The 12,042-nt window shown below is 49.7% G+C and overlaps 1 protein-coding gene across 2 annotated transcripts in view; it reads right to left on the bottom strand.

Moving 5' to 3' along the window:
* DENND3 (DENN domain containing 3) overlaps positions 1-11,425 on the bottom strand; it is a 58,771-nt gene extending 47,346 nt beyond the window's left edge. For both annotated transcript variants that reach the window (XM_080939386.1, XM_080939387.1), the window contains exons 1-3: positions 11,241-11,425; positions 1,346-1,622; positions 458-573 (exon numbers count right to left, since the gene is read on the bottom strand). In XM_080939386.1, coding sequence (XP_080795512.1) covers positions 458-573; positions 1,346-1,622; positions 11,241-11,342 — 495 coding nt within the window. In that variant the 5' untranslated portion in view covers positions 11,343-11,425. The remainder of the gene's footprint in view (positions 1-457; positions 574-1,345; positions 1,623-11,240) is intronic.
* Between the last annotated feature and the right edge of the window lie 617 nt (positions 11,426-12,042).

Genomic DNA, 12,042 nt, shown 5'->3' with positions numbered 1-12,042 from the left:
ACACAGAAACAGCATCTAAAGAGGGTCTCCACCAGCTCTGGCCTTCCAATCCATGTAGATGGGCCCTGCAAAGGGTCACCCTATGCAGCACTGAGTTTCCGGAGACCGCCGGCCTTGGGATGAACAGGGACATACTTCTAGAACACGAAAGGCAAACAGGACACAGCTTTGGTGACATTCCAAAAGGACCAGCACCGGGCAGATCCACAACCTGGAGTGTGCAGAGGGCAGATCCAGAGACAGAAAGCAGCTTGTCTGGGGCAGGGGGACAGAGGTAGCAGAGAGATCTGGGTGGATTTGAGCAGGAGAGGAAAAGGTTCTGGACGTTGCAAGCATGGATGTCTCGGAGTCACACAAGAAACAATGGCTGAAGAAACTTACAGGTGTATTATCATATCACAGTAAACAAGAGAAAAGGCCCTCCTTCAATTCAGACAGCAGCAACAGATCCACTTACCTGCAGGGGTCGATAGTACTGGGCGACCACGCCATACGTTCTATTCCCACAGACATCTGTGAGCACCAGGAAATGGATGTAATCCTCTTTTGGTTCCGAAGTCACACACACACCCCCTGCAGGGAGATCGGAAAGAAGTGGGGAAGCCAGTTCAGGTGGTGGCTGTATGATGCATCAAAGATCTATGTAAACCTCTGAGCCAATATGGAGACCACACTTCCCCCACTAGCCACCTGGAGCTTTGATGCTCTTGGGCCTGTTCTAGCCAGCTCCCTGTCCTCAAACTCCCCCAACCTGCAGCTTCTCCACAGTCCCTCCAGTAGACACTTGCAGTGCCACAACACGCACATCATGCTTCTGGGCACAGCAGACTAACTGGTACCTACTCCTGGTATGACTCCTGCAGCCAGGAAAGGGCAGCAGTTTGAGGAGGAGCCAGAGACAGGACCTGACCCAGCCCTTGTTTCTAAAGACCAGCAGAGCCATGAAGCCCACACACAGGCACTCTCCTCTGGCACTGCTGAGCTCAGAGATGAACAACAACCTGTTCCTCTTGTTTTAATAAACAGGAAGCAGGGGACACAAAGGGAGGTGCAGGCACCCTCTGGGTCTCTCTAGTTTTAGCTTCCCCAGACACAAAGACTGACTTTCGGGTGCTCTGAGTGTGTCTGTCGCCCCAGAATGGGGAGGCTAAAGCAGGGAGATTTAGCATTTCAGGCAGTTGGGATTGCAGAATAAGATCCTATCCCAAAAATCAGTGACAGAAGAGAGAGAGAGAGAGAGAGAGAGAGAGAGAGAGAGAGAGAGAGAGAGGGAGGGAGAGATTCAATCCCATGACCTCTGAACAGAATACTCAGTGAGCAATCACAGGCTGTAACCACAGTGTACCTGGGAAGCACAGCTGAGGCAGGGCAAGGAGGTCCACACCTCCTGGGATGGTGACATCCTCAGAATCAGGTGCCTTTGAGTCTCCAGGGTGGCTCTTCCAGGTCTCCATCCTGGGCTTCTCTCTCTTCTTCCGGAAGGAACGCCTCCTGCCTTTGCTGAGGGTACAGCTGGCCCCCACCACCTGGCCATCCTCTTTTGTGGCGAAAGGAGGCACAAAAACAGACAGAACTTCGGGGACCAGGGAAGAGGTGCCCTTCACTCCTCGTCTCTGGGCAATCTGAGAAAAGGAAAATAAGAGGTCACAGTGTGCGTGGCTGGGGAGGTAGCTCAGAGGGTGACGTGCTTGAGGTGCAAATAGGAGAACAGGAGTTCAGATCCCCAGTACCTACATAAAAGATGCCCCACCTGTAACCCGGGCACTCAGAAGGCATAGACAGAGGGTTTGTAGGACAAACTGGCTAGCCAGATCAGGTGACTTGGTGAGCGGCAGGTTACTGTATGCCCACCCTCATTCATGATACCCTTTGTAGGTGGGCTTTCTGTGGCCATCTCTGCTTCCCCTCCAATGCGCACAGGTTTCTGCAGAGGAACCCTGTCCTTTAGGACTCAAGTCAGCAGATGATTCTTCCCAGAACTTCCCAGACCCTACTTGTGCCCCAGAGACTGAAAATTCAGAAGCAACTTGCCCGGTTGGTACGACCCACAGTTTAGAACTGGCTTCTCATGTACAGATATGATTCTAAATGGCGGCTCTGCCCCGAGCTGCTGGACGTAAGCCATGCCCCCTGCATTTTCCTCTCCCAACTGAGTACAGCAAACAGGTGAGCACTTGGGTCAAGTGCTCGGTCAGGGGAAGCCCCAGGAGTGCTCATGTGTGCCCGAAACAAGAGCAGGGGGAGGGCAGACACCAAGAAGTTCTCAGCTTCACCATACTACGCAAACACCTGCATCGGCTTTGCATTATTCTGGCACCGTGGGACGTCGCTCACGTAATGCCCAGTCCATGCCAATCTGGACAGATAAGCAGAGGAACAGGCGAGGCCTTGATAGAGTGCAAGGACATTTCTATCTCCACTGGACACATGGTTCCCTGGAAGCAGTAAAAGCTGGAGAGATATAGTGTCCAGATTCTTTTAAACCCAAATTGGAGTGCTGTGGTGTAGCTGGGTGGTAGAGGGCTTAAGGCCTTGAGTTCCATCCCAGTACTGTAAAACAAAAGAAAGCTGGTGTGGTATGTCAGGCAATGGGCAATCACTGGTGCCTTGGGAATGGGGAGAGGGAGGGCTGCAGGCGAGGGAGGGGCTGTAGGCAGGGGGGCTGCAGGCAGGGGGGGGGGGCTGCAGTGGGGAGGTGGGGGAGGGCTGCAGGCAGGGAAGACTGTACTGTCCCAAAAGAGATGGGATCATGACCAGCAAAACAGAAACAGTCACAAATCAATATTTAGTGAAAGCCAGGGGATCACCTGGGCATGGTGGCACACATCTCAGCACTTAGAGGTGATAGGAGGGCCAGAGTTCAAAGTCATTCTTTGTAGCATAGTGACTTTAGCTCAGCTGAGCTAAGAGTCTCATTAAAAGTGTGGATGGGATCTCAAAGTTTTTAACCTAGAAATGTTCCTGTCCAAAGGAAGAATAGGGACCAAAAAAGGAACAGAGACTGAAGGAAGGGCCATCCAGGGACTACCTGGGGATCCATCATGTCTGCAGACAACTAACCAGACACTGTTGCCATGGTCAAGCTTGCTGACAAGAACCTGGTACGGTGGTTCCTTGGAAGGTCCGGCCAGCAACTGGCCAATGCAGATGTGAATGCTTGGAGCCAACCATCACACTGAGCTCCGGGAACCTAGTGGGGAGCTGGCGGAAGGACTGGAGCAGTGGAGGGGGGTTGCAACCCCACTGGAAGAACATAGTCTGGCCTGTGTACCCAGTTTTCCCAGAGTCCAGACCACCAAGCTAGGAGTGTACCTGGAGTTATCCATGGCTCCAGATACATATGTAGCAGAGAATGGCCTTGCTTGACAGCAACAGAAGGGGAGGTCCTTGGTCCCCGGGAGGTCTGATGCCAGCATAGGAAGATGCTGGAACAGTGGGATCGGAGAGGGCAGGTGGGTGGGGGAGCACCCTCATACATGCAAAGGAGAGGGGGAAAGCCAAGATGATGTAGGATGGGGAGTTGGTGGAGGGGTAACTGGGAAGTGGGATATCATTTGAGATATAAATAAATGATTAATTTTTTTTAAAGTGGGATGGGAGGCTGGCTCAGCAGGTAACCAGTTCCCACTAGTTGTCCTCTGAGTTCCACACATATGGCATGGCACGAACATGTCCCCACATCTGGCACACACACAAAATACATTTTAAAAATTGAAAAAGGAAAAAAAAAAATCAGAGGAAAGAGTGAGAGCTCCCCCCTTACACAAGAGCATTGCTCCCTGAACATTTCTCGGCAAAGAGAAAGAACTCAGCAGTCACGTGCACCAAAAGAACTCTGCAGTCACGTGCACCGGTTCATTCAAGTTCTACTACCGGCTTCACCTTAGGGGGAAATCAGACCTGTGGGACCAGAGACCAAAAACCTGACCACCCATGGCTCTGCAGGGGAAGCTCTGGAAGGGGAAGCCTGGTAAGGTCGGCACCTCCCCAAGCGACCGTGCCCAGTGGCGGAGAAGACGCAGGCCCACAACCCAACATGGTTCCAGTCACAGAAGCAGAGAGTCTGCCGCTAAGCCCACAGGTCTTATACTAACTGAAGACACAATCCACCCTCTGTCTCTGTTCCCCTTAGAGCCACAGTGACAGAGGGAAGCGTCCCTACACCAGGAATCATTAGTCACAGGATCAGCCAACTTTGCCCCAGGTAACATGGTAGACTGTGTTCTGGGGCTCCTCTTAATTCTAGTCTTCTTACTCCAGCCTGGCCCACTGCAGGGCCCTCTTCCCAGACTGGAGCCCTTGGGCTCAGACTCCAGCATCCTGGGACTACCTTCCTGTGAAGTTAAATTTGCAGCAAATGCAGACAGCTCCCAGCCTCTCGCTCCATCTTCGATATTTCAGTTACCTCTCTGCATACCCACTTAGGAACTTCCACATACAGTCTTTCTTTTCTTTCAGCTGTCCAAGAAAGGCTTTTCTCAGAGGTGAAGAAAATAACGCACGGCAGAAGCACACACTGAAAAGCAGAGGAGGGACTTGGGAAGATGAAGCCACCACCTACAGTTTCTTTAGTGGGGATGAAACAGGTTGGGTTGTTGGACGTAGGACTCCAGCCCAATGGACACTGTGTCCTCACCTCACCATAGGCAAATAGCACCTTGTCACTGACCTGAGCAAGGCCCACTGCCGTCATGATGTCACAAGTGCAAAGGAGCACCCAACAGCCTGTGTCCTAGAAGCCAACTTCTCATGGTTCTGCCTGGATAGTGAAGATGCTTCAGGCTGCGAAGCAGCATCTGCATCTAGACTCTAAGAGAGCCACGGGGTCTAACTAGCACACAAGGTGCCTTGAGGGCAGCAGGGGCCCTGTGTGTGCCTATCTGTCCCTGTGCCACACCCAAGTGTCTGAATACCTTCATCATTATCCCTTCCCGTGTACATTATCACGTGTCTACATGTATCACAGCACCGTGTGCCCTGAGTAAAATGACAGCCTGTGTCCCAGGCCAGGGTACCGCAATATCGTGTATAAGTTGTCTTCTCAGGGGTCTCGAAGCATACAGCATCTCTGCCAACTGACTTTGCTGTTCCCGAATTGCTCGACACTCTCAAACTCCCTGCCCACACCACCTCCTCACCAGAAAGACCTTCAGCTCTCACATTCATTTACCAGACAGGAGCCAGAAGGTAAGCCGTGGTAGACCTGTACCACCAGAGCGCCTACAGGGTCTCCTCCTAGACCCCCTCCTCCAGCAGCATCACTTGCTGCAGGACCTCCTTGGAGGCCTTGACTTCCCAGTGCCTCCAGTTTCCCTGCCCAACCCGTGCTACTCCAACATCTAGGTCGTGAGGGTAGGAAGGTCAGAGAATAGGCTACAGTTCTCTCTCCCCCTCATACAGCACAAACGGCTCTCGGGTGATGCTGTCTCTGGGCTTGCATTTCTGGCAGCTGGTAGTCCTTAGCCCTCAGTCAGTCTGGATCACACACTGTAGCATCACACCAATACCAATGCCTTGTGTCACTCTCTCTTTGGCCACTTGAAATAGTGTATTCAGGGGCCTTGGAGAGATGGCTCAGTAGCTAAACTTCAGTTCCCTGCACCCACATGCACAGCTAACAACCATCCGGAACTCCAGTCCCAGGGGATCTGATGCCCTTTTCAGGCCTCCTTGAGCACAGAGCACATCTGGCACACAGACATACAAGCAGGCAAAACACCCATACACATTAAAAATAAATAGGTCAGAAAAGAAAGGAATAATGTACATAGGCATGGTGGTTGTCTTATAAGGGGTACTGTTGTGATGAAACACCAGTGGGAGGAAAGGGTTGGGCTGGATCATACTTTTACATCAGAGTTCATCATCAAAGGAAGTCAGAACAGAAAATCAAACAGGGTGGGAACCTAGAGACTGGAGCTGATGCAGAGGCCATGGAGGGGTGCTGCTTACTGGTTTGCTCTCATGAATTACCCTTTTTTTTTTAATATAATTTTTATTGGGTAGTTTATGTATTTACATTTCAAATGTGTTTTTATGTATGCGAGTACACTGTAGCTGTCAGATACACCAAAAGAGGACATCCAATTCTATTACAGATGGTTGTGAGCCACCATGTGGTGGCTGGGAATTGAACTCAGGACCGTCTAGAAGAGCAGTCAGTGTTCTTAACTGCTGAGTCATCTCTCCAGCCCTACATTTCAAATGTTATCCCCTTTCCCAATTCCTCCCTCTCCCTGCTTCTATGAGGATGCTCACTCCATTCTCCTACTCACCCAATCCCACCTCAACACCCTGGCATTCCCCTACACTAAGGAAACAAGCCTTCACAGGACCCAGCCTGCTTTTTTATAGAACCCAGGACCAACAGCCCAGGATGGCCTCAGCCACAATAGGGTGGACTCTCCCTAATCAGTCACTAAGCTTTAAAAAATACCCTCCAGGCTTACTACCTACAACCTGGTCTTTTTTTTTAATTGAATATTCTCTGTATTTACATTTCAGATGTTATCCCCTTTCCCCCAATCGCATCCCCTCTCCCCCCTCCAATTGCCTCCATGAAGGTGCTCCCTCTCCCAACCACCCTCTCCTACCTCAGTGCCTTGGCATTTCCTTACACTGGGAAAACAAGCCTTCGCTGGACCAAAGGCCTCTCCTCCCAATGATGCCAGAGAATGCTACAGCCTGGTCTTATAGAGGCATTGTTCATTTGAGGTTCCCAACTCTCCAATGATGCTAGACCAGCAGTTTTCAACCTGTGGGCTATGAGCCCTTGGGGAATCAAATGACCCTTCCACAGGGGTCACATACCAGATATTTATCATTTCTAATAGTAGCAAATTACAGTTACGAAGTAGCAATGAAAATAATGTTATGGTTGGGGTCACCACAACATAAGGAACTGTATTAAAGGTCACAGCATTAGGAAGGTTGAGAACCACTGTTCTAGACTATGTCAAATTGACACATAGGAACCAAAGGGCAGAGGCAGGTGGATCTCTGTAAGTTCGAGGCCATCCTGGTCTACATGGCAAGTTTCAGGCCAAACTGAGTAAAAAAAAATGTGTTCAAAAATCTAACTTACTATCTCAGCACTCACTTCACATGGTAAACACTTCTGCCTTACTGATTGGATTAACATGACAGTAACACACACACACACACACACACACACACACACACACACAGAGTTGCTGTCTTCAGACACGCCAGAAGAGGTCATCTGATCCCAGTACAGATGGTTGGGAGACACCATGTGATTACTGGGAATTGAACTCAGGACGTCAGGAAGAACAGCCAGTGGTTTAAGAGCCATCTCTCTGTCTTACCGTTCAAAAAGTAGCAATAAACGGTGAAGGGAGCCCTAGACTAAGAAGCCCTCTCTGTCATTCCAGGCTTTCCTACATAGTCTAGGATACTTCCCAGAATTCTTCACACACACACAAGCTTGGGACATGTTTTCATAATGCAGTTACCCAACTCACACCGTTGCCTTGATGTTTAACTTTGCACGGGGCTAGCCAGCTTTCTCAACAGCCATACAGTATTACCCAAGTGAACATCCAATACTGTACCCACCCAATCCCTCTGAAAGATGTCAAGGTTGCTGTAAATCCGTACTGGGAGTGGGGGAACAGCAGTGAACAGTCACTGGAACAGTTGCATACATTAGCTTCATCAGTTAGACTAAATTCCTGCAAGTGGAAGACCCTGTACGTAGGCTATTTGGTGACAGGGTTATAACTGCTCTCTGTGCAAGGTTGAGAAGACAGGTCAGTGCCACAGACTACCCCAACACTGCTGAGCCAGACAGAAGGGTATTTCCTGAACTCCTGTTTATTAAATCTCTACCCAATGATCATCATCTTAAAAAATGTATATGTGAGTGGACTGCAGCTGTCTTCAGACATATGAGAAGAGAACATTGGATCCCATTAAAGATGGTTGTGAGCCACCGTGTGGTTGCTGGTAATTGAATTCAGGACCTCTGGAAGAGCTGTTGGTACTCTAACCACTGAGCAATCCTTCTAGCCCCCCAAGGATCATCATTTTTTAAAAGCCAATTATAAAGTGAAACCCACAGCAGCCTAACTCACTGGGTCACAGATTTATTTCTAAGTCTTGTTACAAAGCAGCATTACTCCTCCCTGGAGGTTTGGCTATCGCTAGAGAAATAAAAAATTCACAGATGTTTTTTAATGTTCTGGAACTGTGCTAGCCAACTGTGTCACAGCAGGAGACCACTGAATTCTAAAGGAATTAAAACTAGGCTGGACAGATGGCCATAGATAAGCACACTAGCTGCTCTTTCAGAGGACCCAGGTTCGAATCCCATGACCTGTATGATAACTCCTAACCAACCCTTAGTCCCAGGGAATCCAATGTTCTCTTCTGTCCTCTGCAGGCACTTCATGCACATACATACATACATATGTAATATCTACACATAAAATAAAAAAAATAATAAGTGGCTTATTTTCCCTTTCTTTTGTTTTTTTTCCAAGACAAGCTTTCTCTGTGTAGCCCTGGCTAGCCTCAAACTCAGAGATCCACCTGCCTCTGCCTCCCAAGTGCTGGGATTAAAGGTGTGTGACACCACTACTCTGCAAATTAATTAATAATTAATTAAGTATTAATTAATTAATTAATTAAATGTAAAATCCAGTATTCCTCAACACACGAGCCATACTCCCAGGGTTCGGTGGCCATGTGTGGCTAGTGAGTATGGTATTGGACAGGGCCAATGGAGAACACTGTCATGGTCCAGGAAGTTTTGTTGGTGTTGCTGCTCACAAGACAGACAGCCACTTCACGGGTATGGTGCAGAAGGTAGTGTAAGCACGTCATCCACTCCTGCATGAATTTACACTGGATCCTCTCATGATCCACCCTCAGCCGAGGGGTGGGGGAAACAAAAACTAACCACATTGAATCACAGGGGACTGGTCAACTTTGAAATACTTGTCAGGATTTCCAACAAATGTTTAGTCCTCCCCACCCCCATCTCCACCCCCATCTAAGAAATACAAAGAGTTAGGACACCTTCTAAGAAATAAACAGGGTTCTGTATCTCTTGACCTTAAACTGGAGTATTTCTCATACTTCCAGCCTTCCGTTTTTAATGTGTCACCAAATAGGAATATCCAAACCCACAAACAAATAGTAACTTTTTTGAGGCAGGGTCTCAGGAAGCCCAGGCTGGCTTCTGAAATCACACACAGCCAAGGCTGTCTTGGGCTCCTTCCTTCCCTTCCCACTTCTACTTTGCAAGTACAGGGACTATAGGTTTGTGCCACCATGCCCTAAAGCTTTGCTTGCTTGTTTTGCTTTGTTTTTGAAGACAGAGTCTCACTCTATAGCCCAGGTTGACCTACCTAGAACTCACTCTATATCCTAGGCTGCATTCAAACTCACATCGGTCCTCCTGCCTCAGTCTCCTGAGGGTTGGAATTACAGGAGCAAGCCACCACACTCAGTAAAATGCCTTTCTTTAAAAAGTAAAATTAAAATTTTTTAAATCTTGAACATTCAAAAGAGAATTACTACAAGAAAATAAATAAAATCTATGTCTAACTGTAACAGTGGTGTTAACATAAAATGAAATTATTTGGGTTGGAGAGATGGCTCAGTGATTAAGAGCACTGACTGCTCTTCCAGAGGTCCTGAGTTCAATTCCCAGCAACCACATGGTGGCTCACAACCATTTCTAATAGGATCCCGTTCCCTCTTCTGGTGTGTCTGAAGACAGCTACAGTGTACTCATCATACATAAAATAAATAAAATCTTTTTAAAATTTGTTCTAAAGTTTAGTCCACCTTTAACTCTTCTTTCCCCCAATCGTGGACTGGTTCCCCCCCACCCCACCCCCCCCCTTTGAATTTCCTAGCAGAGGCAAGAACACACAATGAGGAAAACTAAGATGAAACTCCCCCATCTCAGCTGGTAGGTGCCACCGCCTGTCCGATTCAGGAAAGTACCACTCCGAATGCCCCAGCTGACTCAGCCAGTTCTCAAAGGCGTGCCCCACACAGGCAAGAAGCACACTGCAAGACCCAGGGCACAAAGACACAGACAGATGCTCACATAGACCACAGTGAAACCAGGTCATTTCCGATTCTAAGAAAAAGAAAGCCGTGCTGTTTGGTAAGTTAGAGGCACAGAGACAATGGCGGACACACTGGCATTTAGAAGGGATTCAGAGGAGTGAAAAACTATGGGAGGAACACTGCAAGTTATTTTCTAGGGACTAATGCCATTTACTGGTCACACTAGTCTAGGGAAGAAACTATCTAGGCTTTAACACTTATTTGGTTACTTTTACTAGTGTTTAAACTTTTCTTGGTGACAAACATTTTGTCTCCACTACTCATTGTCCCTGAACAATGCCCATCAATGCCCATCAATGCCTATGCAAGTCAATCGATATGCAAGCCTTCGTGCTTTTCCACGTGTATAAACACTCACCAGAGACCTAACGGGATACTAGGGAAATCTCTGAGAAAATGACATTTCACAATCATGCTGGGTTCAAAAGAAAAAGAGAGGCACCAGTGGATTGGGAGAAAACAACCTGGGGTCCAGAATTTAAAACAAACAAACGAACGAGAAAATACAGCACAGAAATAAGGAGAATTAGATTTCAGAAGCCGCTGTCTCTCCAGAGACCAGGAGGTGAACCTATCTTTGGCTGCAGGGCACTGGCGGAGGAGGGACACAGCAAATGAAGAAAATGGCTATGCAACAAGCCGGACTAAAAGTGGAATATTCCAAGCCGGTGGTTGATTCTAACACCTGAAACCTCACTATTCGGTGCAGAGTACAGAACCCATTACTTAGTAGGCAGTGACGCTCTGTACAGTGAAGCGAACCATTTAGTCGCTACTCAGAGAGGATTTAGTTGACCGTGAACTCTGCCCGGCCCCGCTAGGCCGGCACCTCACCCCAGATGGCAGCATCCTGAGTGCGGAGGAACGCATCGGTGCACAGAAGCTCATCTGCACCACCACAAGCACCAAGTACAAGTCCAGGTTGTCCCCGCCCCGAGAGTTGGGTGAGCGCGGAGGTAGGGAAGTCCAGCTGCCAGCGTCCCTATGAGTTCGTAGTCATCCCTCACAGCTGGGACCTGACCCCTGAGGCTTTGGCGCCTCGGGGGTGCGTAGCCTCTGAAGTCAGCCCCACTCACACCTGACCAGCAACTCCCTGTCCCCCACCCCAACTCAGCTTCCCTTTCGCCTCTTACCTGCTCCAGGCCGCGGAGGCTGTCTTGAGAGGCACCCAGCAGCGTGCACAACTCCAGCAGCCCGGAGGGCAGCGACAGGTGTCGCGCCGAGGGCTCCGCCATGACGTTCCCGCCACCCGCCTGGTACACTGTACTCCGAGCCCGCAATTGCCCGGCTGCGATAACTAGAATCGGAGGGCGCTGGCGCCCTCAACCCAGACCCCAACGGAGCGCCTCAGCCCGAGCCTCCTCCGCGTCTCTCTTCGGCCGGTTGCCAGCCAGCCGCGTCCGCAGAGTGGGCGGGGCATGGAGAGAACAGGGCTTGAGGTCAAATAGGAGGGGCGTGGTCTGTGGGGATCTGATATGGGCGGGACCTTAGGAGGCGGGGCCTGTATAGCGTGAAGAGAACGAGCCTTGTCTGTGATTTGGCAGGGGCAGGACTTCTATGGAGGCGTGTCAGGCCGAACTTGCGTGGGTGGAGCCTCTTCGGGCCGGGACCAACTCTGCCTCCACACAAGCGCAGTCATTTCCTAAGCCCCTCTGTGGGTTTGGCCCCTCCTCCTATCCCCCGGAATACAGGAAGGAATGGGCGGCATCCCCAGGTGCCTGGGCCATGTCATCCAGCCCTAGAGGTTCGTCTCCAGAAGTCCACGCCCCCCTCCTGCAACAAGTAAGGGACAAAGACCTGGCCTCCCGCCACCTTCAGGAAGTTCTCCTGTGCCAGGACTCAGTAGACCCTGTGGACACCTGGAAGAACCGTCGGGAAGGGAGTGTAAAGATCCACTCCTGATGACTAGCTTCACAGTTGACCGCAGGCTGCCTC

Source organism: Micromys minutus (genome assembly GCF_963924665.1).
Source record: "Micromys minutus genome assembly, chromosome: 27".
NCBI lineage: Eukaryota > Metazoa > Chordata > Mammalia > Rodentia > Muridae > Micromys > Micromys minutus.
The sequence above is the reverse complement of the archived record's forward strand: the minus strand, read 5'-3'. Positions and strand labels throughout refer to the sequence as shown.